General features: G+C 34.1%; 3 protein-coding genes and 1 non-coding gene across 5 annotated transcripts in view; 2 read left to right on the forward strand and 2 right to left on the reverse strand.

The window, feature by feature from the left end:
• Positions 1-4,467, reverse strand: part of LOC140058906 (uncharacterized) — a 33,699-nt gene extending 29,232 nt beyond the window's left edge. For both annotated transcript variants that reach the window (XM_072104695.1, XM_072104693.1), the window contains exons 1-2: positions 4,340-4,467; positions 748-831 (exon numbers count right to left, since the gene is read on the reverse strand). In XM_072104695.1, the coding sequence (XP_071960796.1) occupies positions 748-760 (13 nt within the window). In that variant the 5' untranslated portion in view covers positions 761-831; positions 4,340-4,467. The remainder of the gene's footprint in view (positions 1-747; positions 832-4,339) is intronic.
• A 493-nt stretch (positions 4,468-4,960) lies between these two features.
• On the reverse strand, positions 4,961-6,353 carry LOC140059257 (uncharacterized). The gene is made up of 4 exons (XM_072105125.1): positions 6,182-6,353; positions 5,787-5,840; positions 5,433-5,560; positions 4,961-5,232 (listed from the first exon to the last, which is right to left on the reverse strand). The coding sequence occupies exons 1-4, from the start codon at positions 6,321-6,323 to the stop codon at positions 5,041-5,043; spliced, it is 516 nt and encodes a 171-aa protein (XP_071961226.1). The 5' UTR covers positions 6,324-6,353; the 3' UTR covers positions 4,961-5,040.
• A 1,364-nt stretch (positions 6,354-7,717) lies between these two features.
• On the forward strand, positions 7,718-7,824 carry LOC140059638 (U6 spliceosomal RNA). Its single transcript, XR_011847244.1, has one exon. It is a non-coding gene; the product is annotated as a U6 spliceosomal RNA (small nuclear RNA).
• Positions 7,825-8,343: 519 nt separating this feature from the next.
• On the forward strand, positions 8,344-21,370 carry LOC140058574 (structural maintenance of chromosomes protein 1A-like). Its single transcript, XM_072104254.1, has 23 exons — positions 8,344-8,603; positions 9,965-10,145; positions 10,256-10,376; positions 10,588-10,824; positions 11,222-11,434; positions 11,907-11,992; positions 12,191-12,356; positions 12,631-12,845; positions 13,959-14,172; positions 14,420-14,631; positions 14,957-15,178; positions 15,424-15,619; positions 15,800-15,868; positions 16,007-16,262; positions 16,504-16,589; positions 16,880-17,015; positions 17,130-17,275; positions 17,635-17,763; positions 18,084-18,196; positions 18,510-18,678; positions 18,856-19,034; positions 19,681-19,861; positions 20,007-21,370. The coding sequence occupies exons 1-23, from the start codon at positions 8,495-8,497 to the stop codon at positions 20,091-20,093; spliced, it is 3,723 nt and encodes a 1,240-aa protein (XP_071960355.1). The 5' UTR covers positions 8,344-8,494; the 3' UTR covers positions 20,094-21,370.
• Positions 21,371-23,233: the final 1,863 nt, after the last annotated feature.

Consider the following 23,233-nt stretch of genomic DNA (forward strand, 5'->3'; position numbering starts at 1 on the left):
GCTATATATTATATTGCTTCATTTGAAATCGAAGCAAATTCTCACTCCTGAGGACGATCAAAGCATATTGATTGAAACGTCGAGAAACTCAACAGTTCTTTTCAGAAATAAATATACATGGTGTACCGCAAATTTATATCAACATTTGATTTCGCCAAACAACATATTCACACTCTTTGTAAACATTTGTAGAGATATAATAAACAGAAACTAAAATTGCTAATTTCATCCCACTCATTAGGTATACTCATTAGGTATCACTCATTAGGTATCACTCATTAGGTATCACTCATTAGGTATCACTCATTAGGTTGATAGTTTCAGTTCGTTTAATACAATTAGTATTAGCATGTTTACATCAAAGAGTTTAAAAAGAAACCTCTCATTGAGAATATAATGTGGAATAGAAACCAAACATACAAAATGGAAAGTAAAATGGAAAATAAAGCGTGGCTCCCACTTAGCGATGCAACATAATGCAACGGAGTGAGAATCAAGCTTTAGTAAAGAGAAGGCTCGGGAATGATGGCCATTATGTTTTCTTGTCATAGGCGGATTTGGCCCGGGCTTCCCTAAATTAAAAAAAATTACAATGCAAATGATAGGATATTTGGTTATGTTTAACACTCTATTTCACCGCTTTTAAGCCCTGTGCGCCCCCACTGCCTAATTCACAATCCTGTATCCAACACTATCCTGTATCCACCACAATCCTGTATCCACCACTATCCTGTATGCACCACTTACCTGTATCAGCCATGGTGTTTAATTGTTTGCCATTGACAGTACTTGACCAGCTTTCTCCTCAATAGTTCCTTTACCTAAGACCTCCTGAAGATAAGTAAAACAATGAAACAAGGAAATGTTTAGTTATTTTTTATTAAAGAATTCGTACATTTCAAGCATTTCCGCTATGATTATGACATTTAGCAATTTTTATCAAATTTTTTTAGCAAAAAAATCAAAACAAATGTTTTGATTGACTAGCTACAGTACCTATTGTTCATTGAACCTTTTTTCACTGTTCAACAGTTCTACTTTCCTGCCGGTGATGGGCTTATAATGGGCCGGTGATGGGCTTATAATTGAATCATGGTAGTATATGAAGCATAAAATCATATATACACAGTACAATGTATAGTAAACATTTCTTAGACTTTGCCAAGCGTGTAATTCCCTTTAAAAACCACTATAATACCAATATCCCAATTATTATAAACAACAACAAAATCATAATCCGTCAAAGACTAAAGAATGAGTAATTTTTGTATAAGAAACCACGGTTTCCTAAAGTACGTCATTCTATTTGTCTGACGTCTAAAATATATAGAACACAATTACAATATTCTATGACTTTTGTTTTGTTTCTAAACTTTTTATGAACCCATTTACAGTAATGTAAGATTACCCCCGCTTTATGTTTTTAGTGTTTTGTGTGATTTGATTTGTAAAGATAAATAAAGTTTAATTTTGTACAAAATTCGGCTAATTAAAAGAAAAAGATTATTTAAATTTTTAGATAAAGAAAATACAGCATTATTATTATTATATTATCTAAATTATTAAAAATATATAAAGTATAACAAATGATATATAAATGTATATTAAGATACAATTGTAATTATATTCTCAGAAAAAATTCCATGGGTTAATGTCGTGGTTGACTGGTTACAGTGTTTACGGACTTCATTCAAGTCCGCAGTTTTAAATACAAGATTTTTTTTTTTTTAGTCTCAATCAATCTCTGAATAATTTGGTTTTAAATTTAGGTTTTTTTGTTTGTAGTACTAGTAGAGAAAAAAACAGAAAAATATGGAAACAAATTGTGGAAAGCGGTATGTCTGAATGACGGAAAACATTTCAAAAGGAGAGGAGGTAGTAGAGAAATTATTTTGTCTAAGATGACCATGGACCCTGCATGGACCTACTCATTGATGTATGACGTTGGTGTTCGCCCGGACTTAGATAGAAACCTTGAGGAATAGAGCGAGGGTGCACAATTAATTTAAATATTTAACTTGTTGCTAGGTTTTAGCAAATTGATAGCTTTAGTAATGCTTTTGTTTGACCCAGCGATGTTTTGAAAATTTAATTTTTACAGAGCTTCTTACAAAGCTAATAAATACTCACATACGTTGTGTGCTAGGAAATGATAGAATTTGATCTGACTAGGAAAGACTCATGTATACAGTAAAAAGTAATACAACAGTCTACCACTTCCTTCCTGGTACTCTGTGTCTTGGCGATTTAAAGTGTTTAATAACTATACATTAAAACACAAGCCTTTTAAACAAATGTCAAATAGGACACTAGGAATAGGATTACACTATGTCTGTTTACAACATGAACACACATTCTAGTAGTCAAAAGCCTTGTCCGTAGCTTTACCCACTGTCATCAGAAGATTTGACCATCATTCGCACTTTTCATGCAGTTAGCTATACTGTAATTTTACCAAAATTTAACTGTGATGTCGAAAACAACGATTGACTCATCACATGAGTCAACATGAGTCGAACGTTCGGACTGGACTTTTTAGCCACATGGTTAGTTTTACCGGGACCATGGTAAGTTTTATTGGCCAGGCAGTGGTCGGTAAAAGTAACTATTAGACTTGGTTAATTTAACGTTGTGGGAATTGTAGCCAGTGTTCAGATTGGAAACACAGTATCATAAAAATTAGAGCCGGTATACATGAAATACTAGCTTATTAGCTTATACTAAGTTATAAAGATAATAAAATGTTTAAAGCAAATAATATGACACTTTAAAATGAAATGAGGGCATTCAGATTGTGTAGAGAAAGAATGGCAGGGATAAAAAAATATAAACCAAGGAAAAGCAATGATTGCTGCTCCTCCTACCAAGACCGAATATCTAATGCATGTAAAGCTCTGTCTACACTATCAAATTTTATGCGACAAAATCCCATATATGGACATGATGATGTCATATCACTACCATATTTGGGCATATCACTACCACATATGGGCACATCACACTTTTTTTGTCAAACTTGGTTGATAGTGTAGACAGAGCTTAAAGCATTATTTCAATTCATTCAAACATTTAGGAGCCTTTTTTCAATAGTGTGATGAACTATAAGTAATACCATGGAGTTGTAATTATCAACTCCCTGGTAATACTACAGTTTAGTAGTAAAACAATGATTTCATTGACTGGAAAAATGAAACTTGAATATAATTTCAAACATATGGCACTTGAAAACCACTACAATAAATCTACCATGCTGTACAGTAGAAAATTAAAACACGGCACATTTCATTTGTTTTTAAAAATACGTAGAAAACATTGACCTTTGACATCTTGTCAAGGCATCACTGATCTTTATCATGATTAGTTTTGATTGCAGTACATATTACTGTGTTTCCTCTAAAACATAAACATACCTGTCACTGTACCATACTTTACTATATTACTTTATTTTGGTACTGTTGTTTAGTGAAATTATCAATCTACATTTTGGAAATTTATTATAATTATTAATAGCTACGTTTATTATTGAGAATTCTCCATAAGTTTTATCAGACCTTATCTTGTATTATATTGAACTTTGAAAGGGAAATTTCCCATTCAATTTTACAAACATATTATGTTATTAGAAGATTATATCAGCAGAGAGAGTAAACAAGGCAATAATGATTCACTACATAATTACATTACAATCAGGAAATAATTGTGCGTTATTCTGGAAATTTTAAAATAAATTGGTGATTAAAAAGACAGTAAAAAAAGAGGGATTTAGGGGATCAGGGGGAATTCCCTCCCCCCACATGAGGGCAAAATAAGTTTGGTTAAGGTGGTTGTATAAATCGTAAACTTTGTCTTTTCTCTCCATTTTGTTTTGAGGGATGTTAGATGTTAGATGGTAGATCGGCATAAGGATAGTCTGTCAATTATTCTTACATAACAGCATAGCCAGGACATTAATTTATTTTTGGCAACCTTTTAAATAATTTAATAAATAATAGGCCTATAAATGGTAATAAATAATAATACTTAGGCTAAATTAATAATAATGATATTAATATTAAATTAATTATATTCTAATGACAACTGATAAATTGACAGTCATGAAAATATATTTCAGCAAAAGTATTAAAAAAAAACCACAAACTACATAGGCTATTGTCGATTGATGTACATACGAGTTAGGCCTAGGCCAAAAAGGCGAACCGTAACCGGACCTCTTACAACACCCATACGTTGGACCTAATCCGGTCATATTTTATGGGAAGTCCACCTCCGCACCGGGAGGCTAGCTTTTTTTTTTGTTCTTTGCCAGATTTTCGAGTGACATACCATTAAAATAACTTACCTTCGTTCATTCTTCTTACTTTCATTTATATCAATTATTATCATTATCAATTGTCAACAATTGAAGCGTAAAAACATGTTATTTTAGGGGTACTATAGTATTATGATGACAACCCGTTCGTTCGTACGTGTAAACTTTTTCAATAACAAAAAGTAATCACAATAAAAGTCAGCTGATTGATTACGCATGACTGCGTTTTCGTTTCATACGGAAAAACGCGTCAAATTGAAACGCAAAAATGAAAGTCCCTGCTGTCTGTCAGTCCCTCAGTGTCTTATGTAGTTGTTTAAAAAAAAATATGAATTCTCAAATTATGACTACACTGATCATCTCAACATTATGATATATAATAATGTTTATAGTCCTGTCCATTTGAAGTTAGTCCTGGACTAAATCATAGGTTTATTCCTGCACTAAAGTTTGTCCTTTTTAAATAATACCAGCCTATATTCATTATACAGAAAGCTAGATGTTCTTGGCGCGATAGTCATTACATACAGTATTATACTGTAGTTTGTTTTATACAGACTAATGGGCATGTCACATTGATTTAAAAAACTAAACACCAAAGTACAAATATTCTTATTTTATTCATATACAATATATATTACATATAAAAGAATTTAAAATATTAAATTCCGAAAACTAAAACGATCTAATAAAATGGCTATTATATTTTAATGAATATTTGTTTATGTTTATCATTTTACTGTGCAATCCTCAGTCATAGCGCCCTCTAGCGTACATAATGGTTGTTCGGAATCTGTTGCTTCCAGTATTTCAATACTTGGTCTTAGCTGATTGGTTAACGAAGTCTGTATATTAAGCTCTGTGATTGGTTCGTCGTCATCGCTAGAGTCATCTGAACTTGATAAAGCAAATTGTGTCAAATCCTAAGAAAAAAAAAATGTTTGTTTTTCCATTACTTGAAGTGAAATTCATAATACCATATTTATATGAATAGTCATCATACGATAGAGACAATTTATTCGTTTTAGTGTACACAATTTCTAGCCATTTTGTGTTTGTCTAAATAAAGTGGGAGTGGGGGATGGGTGTGGTAGGTAAGGAATTGTTAATTGCAAATACTGACCATCTGGATAGCTGGACCGTCGTAATCATCAGGTAACTCTAGTCCACCAGTTCCTTCCTTCATGCTCAGTATAAGGTCTTCATTAGCAGCTTTCATTGCTGGGAGAAACGACTTTACTTTGCTAAGAACTTTAAAACAAAACAAAAAGCGATTAAATTGTTATTGCAGAACTTGTATAAATCATTCTTCTATTCATTAGTACTGGCCTCTGAATATAGCCAGCAAATATTGACTATTGGCAAGGTCGAGGGTGCTAATAGAACATTTTAAATTGTATGCACAGTACAGCTGCTGTGTGGATAGCCTCATTTAAAAAAAATTTAATATTAGTGATTTTATGCATTATACCAGTACCTGAACTTGGTGGCAATCTTGAAGGGCGCTTTGAGTCGATTAAAAGTGAATATGCTGAAAAAAAAAAGATTAAAAAAAAATGTTTATACTGTACTGTAAATAAAACGGTGTGAAAATATTGGTTTGGTGTTTTATTTTTAATAATGTAAAGAATCAATTCGTACAGACTAAGTTAAGCAAGATTAGATATGACTCCTTAGCCTAATAAGATGCCTCCTCAACTAGGTGGTAATCTTGAATGCCGACTAGCCTAGCCCTACTAGCAGTTGGCCTTAGGTTTAGGCGCGGTCTAGAGGCCTACTAGACTACTACTAGCTAGGCCAGAGAGGGCTAGCCTCCAGCAGGCTAGGCCTAGTTATTTTTAACGCATTTATAAAACCTAATGCAAGGCCTACCCATATTACTGTCATTTATATTTAGTGGGACACTCGAATGTGTCACTGTCTTTGAATTCTCATCTTCATCCTTCTTATCCTGCGGAAGATTAGTTAAACACTCAATAGTTTCACTTTCATCTGCTTTGGAAACAGAAAGCATGGTTGTTGTTGTTGCATGCGTCTCTCTCGCTTTTAGTGAGTACGGGAACTAGAACTTCACTGTATTGTCACTAGAGGGGGCAGTTGTCTTTTTGAATGCTATCATAATCTATATAATAATATAAATTAACTTTTTTCTGATTAAAATTAAGGCCGCTAAACATAAAAGTTACAACATCAAAAATACAGGTGGTGAAGCCACATAAAAACAAAAGATGTAACTAAGGGCTGCCACAGCCTTTTAGGGTAGTTTCCAGCACATCACCAGATGCATTGATGTTGTCGCCTCATGATGTGTGTGGTGGAAAGGGGGACGTATAATTCTGTGAACCCCAAACACAGTAGCTCGCATAGCTTTTAACTCTATTCCACCGACCAGCGTGGGAATCGAACCCACGACATTCGATCGTGTATTAACACGACGCTCAGTCACCTGAGCTAACCAGTCTTCTTGCTTTAAACAAGGTTAATATGTATATTTATGACGTAATGATGAATTACGTAATACACGTAGGCCTATAATAGACTATTATCAGCTGTTCTGTCTTGTACTTTGTGGCGTAACCGGTAAATGCTCATGTTTGAGTGCTCTCAGTCCTAGAGTGGGTTAGAACCTCTACAGATATTTTGTTTTTAAATGGAAAATTAGTATTGTTTTTCTTTTATTTTAAAAGAGAGATATTTAGAGAGGGTTGAAAATGTCAGGCCTAGGCCTAAACAAGTGGACATTAAAAAAAAAGGAACAAAGTTTTCTTTAAAAAAAACTGGGTGCGTTCAAATAAAATAAATAAAATCAACAGTAAAAGTATACATCAATTTAAAGTTTTTAAAAGTATATATATATAATGATAATATAATGATATATACATATATATATTTAATAATATAACTTTTCTGGCTGTTTCGTTTTAGCTTTTCAATTTTTTTTGTATCTCCATTGAGATCCAGCCACTGATACCCACAACATTGTAATTTTTTCAGTAATTTGCCTTTGGATTTATATATATAAAAAATTAATAAATGTCAGCAAATTATTATGGAAGAACCATCACAGAAAGAAACAAATATTATCGTATGCACACAAAAGAGCCAATAAGCAAACAAAGGAAAGCCAAGTGCATTGTTAGCCTTTGTCGATTCTATTCATATTTAAATACTCTTTCAACAACATAATAGCTACAAAAAATCATTATATATAATTATTAAATCATAAATATTATAGTTAGCAGTACTATAAACTAAATTTATGAGGCGATAAGCTTACAGAGAATTTTACATCGATTCGTTTGATGTGTTTTTAACCTAGAAGAATCGCGTTAATTGAAATCGACATATATACATTGTTATATGAAATTTGGCAGTATACATATATAATATAATATTTCTGATATAAATGTACTCGCTTCGGCAGTACATATATTAAAATTGGAACGATACAGAGAAGATTAGCATGGCCCCTGCGCAAGGATGACACGCAAAATCGTGAAGCGTTCCATATTTTTAATAAAAAATTTATTTAATATTATTTTTTTTCGAAATTTAAACAAAAAAAATGAAGTAAGAGCATTTTAAAGAAGGGAACTATCAACTCGCGATTAAAACAATAAGTATTATGTGTTTTATACTAATATATTTGTTAAATATTAATAACCGTTCATACATTATCGATATGTTGTTAATTTAATAGAAAAATGATGTAAAACGAGAAGGGGGTATAATTCTCAAATTTTATTCACCGTGTTTTTCAAACAAAATTATAGAGTTAAAATTACTTATGAAGGTTGAAACTAAGCTCTGATTAAAGACTAGCATATTTTAAGGAATGAAAAGAAATTAAATATTGATATATCTTAACTAAGACCATAGAGAAATGTCTGTGCTTAGACACAAACTTATATTAATTTAATATCAGTACGACGGGAACTATTGAACCATTTACGAATAGAGGGGGTTGTTGTATTTTTAAGGTATCAAAAAAGAAAAAAAAAGCTTTGTTTTCCCGCGCCGCGCCCTCTCTCGCCATGTTGATTGTTCGTTTGGTCAGCTTGTGTAGTAAATAATTTCTATGAAAAACTTGTTTTTTCCGATATAAATTGTGCAGTTTTACAATAGATTGCACGTTATAAAATATCTATAACGTGTCTTAATTGTGTTTTGAGATTGCAAAATAAAATGGGGTTTTTAAAACTCCTGGAATTGGATAATTTCAAGTCCTACCGCGGCAAACAAACGATAGGCCCATTCAAGCCATTTACTGCTATTATTGGACCAAATGGAGCAGGTACGTAGCCTACGCCGCCGCGGGGATTAGCGCCAAGGCCTTCCTATTATGTCAGGCCTAGGCCTAGTAGACTTATCCAGGACAGGTCGATGCTATCTAGTAGGCCGTATCTAAATAATGAACGTAATTTCAGGGAACAGTACCACTAGGCCTAGCTAGTAGGCTAAAGTATAGACTGCTAGGCTAGCTAGGCCTAGCTTTATTTAGCAAAATCATTTAAATTAATTTTAAACTGAAATAACTAGACCTAGATTTAGACTAGTCTAGAGGCCTACGCTAACTAAACAGACAGTGTAGTGAGTGTACATGTTATGCGCGATTTGAACGATTTGCGCAATTTGAAATTGCGCAAAAAAAATCCTTGCGCAATTTGAATTGAAACATGTGTTTCAAATTGCGCAAGCAACGTATTAAATTGCGCAAGTAATCTGCAAACTGCGCAAGGTTTTTCGACAGATTGTGAAATCATGCACACCCATATTTATATAGTAATTTCTAAGAATGATTCAAAATTAAAGATAAATATCGCATTTCCTTATTTTAGTAGTGCAAATATTGTTATAAGTTAGCATACCGTCGAAGAACCGACGAAGGAAAACGAAGCGGTGGTGTTCCACCAGGCGGGCACGGCGCGGGCGGCCGGCTATACTACTCTAGCCTAGCTAGGGTCTGGACTACTGATACTGACTAGGTTACATGGCCTAGCTTAAACTAATATTAAAAACTTAATTTTTACATTTATTTTGATTTATTTCAAGTTACAGTGATAATATTATTTAATTGTAATAATAAATGTTATGTATTTATTATACACATGTTATCTTCGCATTTATTATGTTTTATTTTGAGTTATTTAGTTTCCAATAAATTATTATAATACCGATTGTAGTTCGTTTTCAAATTGCGCAAAGGTGTCATATTGCGCAAGAACTATCTTGCGCAATTTACAAATTGTGCAGCGCAATTTAAAATTGCGCAAAGATTTTCTTGCGCAATTTGAAATTGCGCAAGTTGATTGCGCAAAAAAATCCTTGCGCAATTTTAAATTGCACAAGAATTCTTTGCGCTATTTCAAATTGCGCAAGGATTTTTTTGCGCAATTTCAAATTGCGCAAATCGTTCAAATCGCGCATAACATACATAATAATTAATATAAAGCTTTAAAGGCCTAGATACCTAGGCCTATATAAGAAATCCTTGTGCAATTTTAAATTGCTGCATATATAGTAGAGGGAATCCCTGCCATAATTTGAATGCACTCACCACACTCTTGTTTGTATTGTAGCATAAGCCATATACTGCATTTTGTAAGTAAACAGATCCTCCAGACATAAATTGATATTTCAAGCATTTCCTTTTAGGGAAATCCAACTTAATGGATGCTATTAGCTTTGTGCTCGGTGAGAAAACATCAAACCTTCGTGTGAAGAAACTATCAGATCTAATACACGGCGCTCCAATCAATCAACCGGCTTCTAATCGCGCCACCGTGACAGCCGTGTACGCAGAAGAAGATGGTTCTGAAATAAGATTCACAAGGATGTAAGTTCAATTACTGCAGTAACTCAAAATTCAAAAATATTTTTTTATTTCAATAAAAATACTTCATAATTGGTAATTGTATTTATAACAGTGTTTTTTTTCCTTGTCAGAATCATGGGCGCTTCAAGTGAGTATAGGATTAACAACAAGGTGGTGTCCATGCAGGCCTATACACAGGAGCTGGAGAAACTTGGCATTCTTATCAAGGCCAAGAACTTCCTTGTGTTCCAAGTATGTATAAAGCTCTGTCCACACTATCAAACTTTATGTGACAAAAACATGATGAACTTTATGTGACAAAAACATGATGATGTCATATCACTACTATATTTGGGCACATCACGCTTTTTTGACAAACTAGTTTAGTTTCATAGTATGGTATTGCTCTTTCCACCTTACCTCAATTGCTATGAAACAAGACTTTAATATTGACTTTTTTCAGGGAGCAGTTGAATCAATCGCTATGAAAAATCCTAAAGAACGAACAGCATTATTTGAAGAGATAAGTAACTCGGGTGAGCTGAGGGATGAGTACGAGAAAAGGAAAGCTGGAATGATAAAAGCTGAGGAAGACACGCAGTTCAACTACCACAAAAAGAAAGGAATCGCAGCAGAACGCAAAGAGGCTAAGTTAGAGAAAGATGAGGCAGATCGGTATAAGAAACTTAAAGAGGACTTGGTATGAAATTTTGCTTGATTATAAGCCCGTCTTGATTATAGTAAGCCCATCTTAGTGTCCAAGACCATCCTAAAAATGAAAACATATTTATGTAGAATATGCATGCAGATATTACACAAAAAGTGGAGTTGTGGCTTGGTCAGTTATGATGCTTGGCTACCAATCCCAGAGTGCTGGGTTCAAGTCCTGTCAGGATTTTTTCTAATGACAAATTATAACTCCACTCCAGAAGACTTGTAAGAAGACTTTGTTTATGTAGAGCATCTTGCATATATGGTTGTTTGATTGCCGCCTTTAAGAAGGATAGTGAATGAATTCGCTTATATTTATCCATAGCAATTTGCCTATATAATTAGGACTAATACTGAATATTCTAAATGAATTATTTACTTGTCAGATTGAGCGTCAGAAGGAATACCAGCTGTTCAAGCTCTACCACAACGAACAAGACATAGATCGATATCAAGATGATCTGAAAGATAAAGCACGCGACTTAGACCGAGCTACGCGTAAACGTGAATCGGTAGAAGATCAGATGAAAGGCAAGAAGCGGGAACTTGGACAGCTGCAACAAGAATTGGCAGCAATTGAAAAGGACATGAGAGAAACGGTAAGTAGTGGCTGCATTCTCACCCTCAAAGTTGGAATAAATTCTATGTAAAATAGTCCTTGTAGGTATAGGCTGAGCTACAACATGTTGGTTCTATGACACAGGCTCACCTCCCAAGTTCAAATGGTGGACCAAGTCAAATTAGATGACCCTGATTGGCCATGTTTAATATGCAATGCAATTATTTTAGTCCTCTTGGATAAGGACTATAAACCGTAGTCCAGTGTACACATCTGGCTCATGGGCACTTTAAAGAACCTAGTACATCTTTCGAGACGAGTAGGGGGTTACCCCGGTGTACTAGTATACACACACACACTGTCACAGACCCTTATCATGAAGGCTCCTTGATTGTCAGCATATGCTGTTTACATTCAGGTTTTTTTTTTCTGTTTCAGGTCAAATAAGGTCACATAAAATAAAAAAAAGATATAATTATAATAAATCAAAAACTACACTTTGTTTGTTACAGGAAAGTGAGCTAAACAAAAAAAGACCTTTGTACATAAAATCAAAGGAGAAGACAAGCCACACCCAAAAGAAACTGGAAACTGCAAAGTAAGTGATCTTGTCAAAAATGTTACTGCAGTAACTATGTTTTACTGCAATAACTTTTGATTTTAGTTTGTTTCAATGTACAAGTCACTATAATAAATTGTCGTATGCCAAAAAACAGTTGAGATACTAATAATAATATTGGCAGTTAAAACTTATTGTTCTGTTATATTTATGTTTTTCTATAAACTATTTCAACAGAAAGTCACTGAAAAGTTCTAAGAAAGCTCACGAGGCTCACTCAGCTGAGATAAGCCAATTGGAGGAGGAGTTTGGTGCGGTGGAAAAAACGAGGGAAGAATGGGAAGAACGTTTGGAAGAAGAAAGCCAGAGTCAAGGCCGAGACTTTACATTAGAAGACTCACAGGTAATGTTCCCCCACGTACGGGTGTAAAAGAGAAATTCCGTTGTAGCTGTAAAATATAGCAACCATTTAGTTATGTTGGAAGAATTTCATCTGGTTGTGGAATAGGTATTACATAAAATTTCTTTTTGAACAACCAAAAATAGTATAAGCGAACTTACAGTATGTTAGTTATGTTTTTGTTTATTGTTGTGACAACACGAACCATCACAAAAAAGTAAATCAAAATATTTATGACGATATGTTATCGATAATTGTGATGATATTCAATTGTTAGGTTGCTGAGTACCACAGCTTAAAGAAACAGGCTGGTATACGGGCGGCTCAGCTGCTACAAGAACTTGAGAAACTGAATCGCAACCAGAAGTCTGATCAGGATAGGCTGGACAGCGAGAAACACAGAAGAAGTGAACTGCAAGCCAAGATAAAACAGAAAGAACATGAGATGGAAGAGAACAACAAGAGATTGGAGAAACTAAACGAGTATATTAGGTATGTTTGTTTATTTTTTATACTCTATCTTAACGTTTTCAGATATTACGCCTTCCACGATTTGGTTTATTCGGTTTTCTTTTGTTCTTCCTGGTGGTCTTAGTGACCCGGGAACTTAGATAATTGCTAAAATATTTAATTTACATAAATTAAAAACATTTTATAGCTTCCAACATAATAGAAGATCTAATACCAATAATCGTAAACCAGTTTATTTTATTAAAGACACCTTCCCTAAAATTTGTGACGTTTTGTAAAAATAATACATATATATTACTTTAAAAACATTAAACCAGGTCATTCCTTGTCTTAAATGTACGTTTTATGGTAAATTATGATCAAAAGTGAGAAACAATGCACTACCTAGGTAGGTCGCGGCGACTGACCTCTCGTGGACCGTCTTTAGGCCTAGCTAGGCTTAGTTTTGTAGGCCTAGCTGGTAAACATTGGTAACGTACGAACATCGTACGCTAGCTATATACCTAGCCTGACATATAGTTGCTGCATTAATTGTCTTTCTATTTTTGCCAGACTCCGTTGATACAAATTGGGGAAAACCCGGTATTTTCGCTGAAAAGTTAGGAGTCTTCCATTTGTTTTGGCCTCACGATCGATCGAAAAGTGGGTGAAGAAGAAGAAGAAAACAGAAATATCAATCCGCGCGCAATGCATTTTTGGATTTATAGCGGGCCGCTATAATTATTAGAATCGACTTATTTTTCACATTTTTAACCATTTAAAGACGAAAAAAGTTATCGCAATAGGACCATATAGTATTATTTTTAGATTAAATATAGTTTGTGATCTTAAAATAGATCTAAAAAACGTAGGGAAGGTGTCTTTAAATGAAGCAATTTTCTTATAGTTATATTGAATAGGAGGCCACAGGTATTATTTGATTATTCAATGAGTTGAGTGGCTTCAATCAGGGACTTTTTTAAATTATTCTGCTTCAGCTCAATTATAAGGAGAACACTGCATAGATTACCAATCGCAGTAATTATTAAAGATATATTGTCCCCAAGAAACATGAAAAATGAAGATTAATAAAATCAGAAAAAAATTTTTACCGGAGCAATATATCTTTAATAATAATTTCTTTATTTTATCCAGAACAAGTGAACAGGCAGTTGAAGATCAGAAGCGTCTGAAAGAAACCTTGGAAGAAGAGGTGCAGTCTGGCAGCAACCGACTGAAAGAAATCAACCAAGAATTGACGACCATTGTGGAACAGCTCGGAGAAGCTAAAGTTGACAAACACGAAAGCAATCGCAAAAACAAAAAAGCAGAACTGACAGAAAACTTAAAACGATTGTTTCCTGGAGTGGTGAGTATTTTGTCTGGTTTTGAGGTTTCAGGTCACTGAAAACCAAAACAAACATTTTAAAAGGCATGAAAGTAATAAAGATAATTTGCTTTTTTATTGGACATAATTTATACAATTATTTTGCTTTGCTCACAATGACATTAATATTTTAACCTTTCAAATACACCTGTACACAGTGTCTTTGAACTTTCGCTGCAAAGGTCACTGAAAATGTGTGTTTGAACTATGACCTAATTTTTTTTTTCAGTACGGCCGATTGATTGACTTATGTGAACCAAGCCAGAAGAAATATCAAGTGGCGATCACTAAGGTTCTTGCCAAAAACATCGACGCGATCATTGTAGATTCTGAAAAGACTGCGAGGGATTGTATCCAGTATATGAAGGAACAGCGTACAGACCCTGAGACCTTCTTGCCGCTTGATTTCATCGAAGTCAGACCTACTAATGAGAAGCTTAGGTACATTAATGTTTAAAAGATTCTGTAGTTTGTTATTAATAACATTTACAGTCAACTCTACCAATACTGGATACATTTAGACTGCTATAATATGTCTGGTTTTCTAGAAAATCTGGTATTCAAAATGTGTTTTAATGTAAAAATAAATTTGGAACCTTTTGAACCTCGGTCCAGTGTTGAGATAGTTTACCGTATCAGATTTGTAGAATATAATCCTATTTACATTTTATAAAATCAGAATTTAAAGATGTTTTTTGGGCGTGGATGGCTAAGTAATTAATGAGACCAATTGGGAGCTGTCAATTATTTTCATTATTATTTTCAGAGAAATCCGTGACCCACGAGGAGTGAAGCTTGTTATTGATGTTATTCGCTACGATCCTCCCAATATCAAAAAAGCGTTACAGTATGCATGTGGTAATGCTCTAGTTTGTGAGACTGTAGAGGATGCTCGTAGGATAGCATTTGGTAAAGGGGAGCGCCACAAGGCTGTCGCGCTAGACGGCACAATGTTCCAGAAGTCTGGAATCATCTCCGGAGGTGCTAGGTAATTTTTGCTTTACAACTATTTTATTTTTCACCTATCACTTAAGTGAGTATTTCACTTAACTCTATAAATATTAAAGTATAAATTTCCCTTAGATTGTATTCACTTAGATTTTTGGTAACTTTAAGGGTAAGTGTTTCCCCTAGCCTAAGTGTGTGAATGATGAATACGGCCACAGGTCGCTATTAAATCTTATAACAGGTTATTCAGGAGACATTTTAAACAAGTGTAATTTACTTTTTTAGTGATTTGAAGGCAAAAGCACGAAGATGGGATGAGAAGTCTCTGAATTCACTAAAGTCCAAGAAATCTGAATTGACAGAGGAGCTGAAAGAAGTACAGAAAAAGCAGAGGAAAGAGTCTGAGCTGAACAATATCAGGTCACAGATCAGTGGCCTAGAGTCACGCTTGAAATATTCTGTAAACGACAGAGAGAACACGGTAAAAAAAAAGTTGGCTTTTTAAAAAAAACCAATTTTTCTTTTTTTTCTCCGATCAAAGCTACTATGAGTGGTTGGTATCCAAAAATTAATGTTTTTTTAGTGTTAATCAAGCTGATACAATATAATTTGATGTTTTTACGTGAAAATACAATAAATTATTGTAAATCTGTCCTTTCAGAAAAATAAGGTTCTTATGAATAACCAGAAGACAAAACAGAAGTTCTTGCAAGAATTAGAAGGTTTTGGGGTAAATATCAAGAATTGTTTAATTAACTTTGATAAACTTTGGCTGGGTGAGAGTAACGTTAGGCTGGGTGTAAGAAACTTAGGCTGGGTGGAAGAAACTTACCTACCATATACCTAAAAAAAAAATATATTTCCACAGCCTCGTATAGAAGCAGTAGAGGAACAGATAGCTGAGCGCTCAGAATCAATAAATGCCTTGAAAACCAACATGAACACTGTTGAGGATGAAGTCTTTACTAACTTCTGCGCCTCTATCGGAGTTGAGAACATCCGTCAGTACGAGGAGAAAGAATTGAGAGCACAGCAGGAGAGAGCAAAGAAGAGGTTAGAGTTCGAAAACCAGGTGTCACGACTTAAGAACCAGTTGGAATATGAAAAATCAAGAAACACTGAAGGTAACATATTAATAATACCTCTCTTTTCTAAAGCTCTGTCTACACTATCAAACTTTATGTGATGTGCCCATATATGGACATGATGATGACGTATCATTACCATATTTAAGCATACCACTACCATATTTGGGCACATCATCAAACTAGTTTGATAGTGTAGACAGAGCTAAAGGCTTGTTCTTCATATGCAACTTAGTAATCAATGAAGACTATTGGTAAACGTAATATATATTTTGTTTAGATGCTGTAAAGCGATGGACAAAACAGGTTGCAAGCGATGAAAAAGAGTTGGAGAAACTGAAAAAAGAAGAAGCTAACCAAAGACAGGTAAGAGAAACTAATAAACCAACAAACACATTATATTGAACTTTGACCTACTGATGTAATATGACTGCATAATTTACGTAACAACTGTTTATCATTAGAAACTTTGTTCTCTGCAGTGAAGGCTAGCTGAAAAAAATTCCCAAATATGGTAGTGATATGCCCAAATATAGTAGTGATATGACATCATCATGTCCATATATGGGCACATCACCTATTTTTGTCACATAAAGTGTTGTCATAGCTTTACAGACAGTAATCAGAGTTTACATACAAATATATTTCCATTTCAGCTTATAGATGAAGATTCAGAGTTAATGACTAAGCTGAAGTTCTCCAAAACGACCAAGAAATCCCAAATTGAGGACAAAAACTCAGAAGTAGAGGAGATAAGAAAGAAGATGGCTCAGTGTAACAAAGAAATTACTGGTGAGTATCATGATACTGTAATGCATTAATAGTAAAGCTCTGTCTACAGTGGGTCTATTGTTTACTTTATGCATGAGAACAGTTTTGATAATATAATGGACTTATTTATTATAGCCATTCAAAAACAGACCACTGCTACAGAAACCAAGCTAGAGCAGAAACGGGCAGATAGGCACAGCTTGTTGAAAGCATGCAAGATGGAGGATATAAAACTACCCATGCGTAGAGGAACGATGGATGACATCACAGAAGAAGCCGATGTAAATATTATTTTTTTAATATAACATTTATTGAAAGCTCTGTCTACACTGTCAAACTGGTTTGACAAAAAAATGTGATGTGCCCAAATATGGTAGTGATATTCCCAAATATGGTAGTGATATGACATCATCACATAAAGTTTGATAGTGTAGACAGAGCTTAATGAAGTGTTATGTTCATTTTCTGACCCAGAAATAAGTAAAGAAATAAGTACCATAATAGTTTGTTCTGGTCTACTTGAGAAAGAGATTAATATGTACTTATTTCATTACTTTAAACAACACTTAAATTAAATTTCAAAATTGTTACAGTTGCAAAATAATATTTGTATTGAATAATTTGTTAATTTTGTTTGCAGTCATCAAGTCAGAATGATGACTCAATTACAGGTTTGGATAGCATGAGTAGTCAAGGGGCTCGAACCATTTACGCCAAGGAAGCAAACATTGTGCTCAACTACAAATACCTTAGAGATGAACTTAAAGAGGTAACACATTTCTTTTGCATTTTTATAATAGTTCAACTATTATTAAGAGGACACCTCTGGGACCCACAAAATTGTACCCTTAGTAAGAGTTCCCTCTGAATAATAATCGTTGTTAAGTCGTTGAATTTTGTTGCTATGTAATTTTATTGTATTAACCTTTTAACTTTGAGCAATTGTATGTCACATGAATTTCCGTATGGACAAATAAAATGAACTATGAATAGGGGTGTCCCCCTGAATAGGGGTGTTTCCCTGAATAAGGGTGTCCCTTGGATAAAAGTGACATGTAATTTATTTTAATTTTTTTTTTTTTAATTTAGCTTGATACTCACGAAGAAGTGCGTGAAATGGGTGAGAAGTTGACAGCTGAGGTGACCAACATGCAAGCAACATTACAACGTATCGCTGCTCCCAACATGAAAGCTGTTCAAAAGTAAATCTCCCAACAAATTCATTAACATCCATTGTATACTATTGATAGTAAATTTTAAATCAAAGAAGAAAAAAAAAAATTTTGAGATATGTTTTTACAATTTTCTTGCTGTTTTATGTGTATAACAAGAACCCTTTATATTACCGTATATCCTCGGGTATAATCCCACCCCCTACTTTATGTTTGATTTCACAAACAGGCAAATCCCTGGGTATAGTCCCAGTATTGACTTTTGGTCTGGATGTAGGCCTCTCTCTAGCAAGTTCACATTTTCCCAGTTTTTTTCCAATAATATAAATTGTTTATTCTTCAGACTTGATGGGGTAAGAGAACGCTTCCAACACACAGCTGAGGAGTTCGAGGCAGCGAGGAAACGTGCCAAGAAGGCTAAACAGAATTTTGAAATGATCAAAAAGGAACGTTATGACCGCTTTAATGCGTGCTTTGAACATGTATCTACGCGTATTGATGAGATTTACAAGGTTAGCTGATTTGAATAATTAATTAGTAATTAATAGTTTGATTGGTTATTAAGTATTTTATCTTGTGAGCTATTGGTACACATTCTAGATTCATGCATGAAAAAATTAGGAATATTAGACTTCTATATAATCCTGGTGAACTACTTTTTGTTAATGTATTTGTGTTTTTGTTTGTAGGCTTTGTCCAGAAACCAGAGTGCTCAGGCCTTTTTAGGACCAGAAAACCCTGAGGAACCATACTTAGATGGTTTAAATTATAACTGTGTTGCACCTGGAAAGCGATTCAGACCGATGGACAACTTATCTGGCGGTGAAAAAACAGTTGCAGCTCTCGCCCTACTCTTTGCTATACATAGGTTAGTAATGACTGAATTATAGTGTCGTGTGTTGTACGTTTGCGCAGAATTATTAAGGAACTTTCGCAGAAGCATGTTAACTTTAACGCTTTTTTCCCAACATGCAATGCGCAAGCTTGGCCCACTTTGTAAAGTATGTTAACGCAACTGTTTGCTGAACTACACTGTTATGCAAATGAGAGTAGAATGTTGACATTCGTTAAAGTTTACGTGCGAAAGGTCACTATTATTATTCCGCAACACTTTGCCTCTTTGACTTGCGTTACTATCGAGATCAAAGACTTCCCTTGTGTTGCTATAGTAACTGGATAAACACGATATGTTGAAGCAATCTTTCTAGGTTTCTACATTTGTGAAATCCAACAATTGTCTTTTTTTGTTTATTATGACAAATATTTGATACGAAAAGAAAAATAAATAAGTCTATGCACAATAATTGCTCTGAATGGAGAAGTCCATTGATGTGCGCCATGTCGCCATATTTTCATCATTTGTGATGATCATAAATACAATTGGCTCCATCTAGTTGGTTGTATTTTTGCCCCGTACATTTGTCTGTCTGTGTATTTGTGTGTGAACAGCCTATAGACAACAGTTTTATTTATCATGTTTGATTGATTTATTTATTCAACGTTCTTCTTTCCAGCTTTAAGCCAGCACCTTTCTTTGTTTTGGATGAGATTGATGCAGCTCTTGATAACACAAATATCGGCAAAGTTGCCGATTTCATAATGGAACAGTCACATGGTCACTTCCAGTGCGTCGTCATTTCGCTCAAAGAAGAGTTTTACAACCGTGCCGATGCTCTTATCGGCATCTTCCCAGAGGTTTGTATTTTGATTTATACCTCTGTCAATAAAAATAATTTATTTATATTTAATTATCTAAATATTACAGATAATAGTCAGGGGCTTCCCACTTTCTAACTCGCCATTTTTGATAATCCAATAATTGTCTTTATTTTTTTTGCAGCAAGGAGAATGTACAATTAGTAACACGTTGAGTGTTGATCTAACGCAGTACCCTGATGCGCCACTCTCTCCCACCGGAGCACGCTAAGCCTTAGATTGTTCCAAGAAGCCAGGCCAGTCCATTCTTTACTTTGTTCACTGTTTTCTGTTTTTTTTAAAAATTCCATCATTTTCGAATGGAAATAAAATAATGTTGTAAATTGTCTTTTAAAAGTTTTATTGTTATTAACTGAACCAAAAAGATGTGTTCAGTGATTGATCTTACACCCTACACATAGGGATTATCGATGACCTCTTAGACCCTACACATAGGGATTATCAACAACCTCTTAACCCTACACATAGGGATTATCGATGACCTTTTACACCCTGCACATAGGGATTATCGACGACTTCGTATACCCTACACATAGGGATTATTGATGACCTCTTAACCCTACACATAGGGATTATCGATGACCTTTTAACCCTACACATAGGCATTATCGATGACCTCTTACACCCTTTACATACATATTAGGGAGTTTTTGATTTGAGACAACCAAACTATGTTATGATAATTTAATATACGCATGCAATGATGTTGGGACATTGTTCCCGTGATTCCCCATTTGACACAGTGCTTTCTAGGTCCAGACAATAAACTATGACACATCAATTGACATAGTTAGGTTGTCGATCGTAGGGAATCAAAAACACCCTCTTATAGCACAGTGTTGTGTTCTGTAGTTACAGATTTTTCAATATATTCTTCATTACTTTTATTTACTGGATCTGGAGTCGAGGCTATGCTATGCCTATAAGCCCCTCTTGAAAATAACATCAAATCTTGAATACTCTTTTCTATTTTATTCACTTGTACAAAACGAACTGTAAACTGGAGTCAGCTGTATATAATTATATAATAACAATTAGTTCTCTTGTAAAAAAAAGTTGTGTCCTCAGAGTGGCATTAAGTAAGTTGGTTTATTTCAAACTTAAAACATTAAATCTATCCGAGAAAAAAGTCGGACAAACAATTAAAAAGTGACTGTGAACTGGGATAGTGTCAACTGTACATAATGAACAACATTTAGAGGTTCTCCTGTAAGTTATATTTAAATTTTGCGGAGTTTTGTGTTCTTCTTCATGTTATTACACATTTCTATTAATTAGTGTGTATAAAATTGATAATTTACTAGATCCTGCAAATTAAATATTTAGACTGGTGTGAAGTTTCTTATTAATAACATTTTGCTATTTTCAGGCACAAAATTGGCCCCTGGGTTGCCAATGGGGAAACTTATAAATGTTAGTGTTACAGAATTAGAATGTTTTTGTAGATTTTACAATTGTAATTGTATTAAAAAGCATGAAAATAAAAGATATTGTCATTTGTTATTGAATTTGTTTGTACATTTTTTTACATATATAATAATCATGTCTTTTAAAGCACTTAATACAATGTTTCTACGTACTTTACACACAAAAACAATCCATACAAATATTAGAGTTAACCACGATTAGCAGTATACAATATTAACTATATTTATACTAATTTCAGTTAGTAAAATCATCCTTTATTTCAAATAAAAAAACATAAGAATTTAACAAACATCGCAGGTGACAGCTTGGAGGAGCAAGCATATGCAGGACAAAACAAGACAACAAAAACAAAACACTTAAAATAAGAGGAAATAGTAGAAAGCACCCAAAAAGCATTAAATTCAGATTGCTATAAAAAAAAATTACAGTTAAAAATTACATTATTAAAGTTGGTTTAAAGCGTGCATTCCATATGGTACAGCCAGGTAGCATACTAATGCTGTTTCGCTAACTCAATAAAATTATGTAAAAAATAATGTTTAAAATAGGAAAGTAAATTCCATGAGGTTGAAATTACAGATTTTTTTTGTGGTCAATTTTTCTAGGTTTATGACAAGTTGTCTCGGGGGGAATGCGATAGTAATCATAGTCTGTATCAGTATCATCCGCTATTACCCTTCTTGCACTTCCTATTGTAGTTAATAGGGAAGGAAATTGTCATCAAACGCTCTCCATTGTTTGAAACTAATACAGGAAAAGTGTAATATATTTACAACTTGTGAATTGCCGACGCTGTAACCTTTGTTTTAAAGTTATGTCTTAGTAGTTGACACAAAGATGTGTGATTACTGGATAAAGGATTTTGATTTGTAATGCGCTTTTTTAAAAGGAAAACTGTCCGAACCCATAGCCACCCCTTTTTCCTGTAGTACCTTTTTTAGCATGAGAACAAACAACAGTAGAAGTGATTTTAAGTAGGCCTACTTGCGACGATTTTCTCCCCTTTTATAAAAAAGCAAACGCCCTCTAAAAATCTTGGATTGCAAAGGGTTCAATAAAACCTGAGAACTTATTCAAATTATTCTAATTAAAAATTAAAAATACCAAACATTTGGGTTTGCAAATGCATTATAAACCTTTTTTGAATAATGACTAAATTAGTAGGTTAAAACACTCATCTCTAGGGCTGGATAATAATAATAAACGGATATTCTTGAATTCTCCTGGGCCGTGGTACTCCATCGGTTGTAAGAAATTGGCATGAGAAATATTTGTACACAGAAATCAATTGCTGCATTATTCCCTGTGGTAGAACAATCTAAATTTAACATATATAGTTCATATAAAGTATGTTAATTGGTGACTTACATATTAAGCTCTGTCCACACTATCAAACTTTATGTGACAAAAAAATGTGGCATAGAGGGCTTATACCAGAGGACTACAGTGGAGTTGCTGATGGAACCTGTAAGGAATAATATTACCCAGTATGGGGGAAGGGGGAGACGGTTTAGTGGACTTCTACTAAATTAACTGTACAGTGTATTCATATTTTCCAAAATATTCACATTAAAATAAGTGCAAATTCTTATTTCAACTTGTGTGGTGTGTTGTATAATTGCTAACCACCTCCTCTAAGCAACACAACTAACTACGTCCCAGTATACCTAAATTAACGCTAATTTTATCACACAGTGAGATGGTTTAGTGTAAGGATGATGCAGTAGCAATCTACAGTGTACTAGGTCAATATCTAGGTCAGTCGTACACACCATGATAAATGACCTATAAAAACACAGCTGACAGCTCCACATTTACCGCAAAATGAGACTCTAATATGTGATAGTCTTTAGTTTCGATGCTCCTGTGATATCACAGCCGTGACCTTATTCTTTTGTCCGGTTAAATCACATTACTAAGTTT

This window comes from Antedon mediterranea, chromosome 9 (assembly GCF_964355755.1).
Source record: "Antedon mediterranea chromosome 9, ecAntMedi1.1, whole genome shotgun sequence".
Classification (NCBI taxonomy): Eukaryota; Metazoa; Echinodermata; class Crinoidea; order Comatulida; family Antedonidae; genus Antedon; species Antedon mediterranea.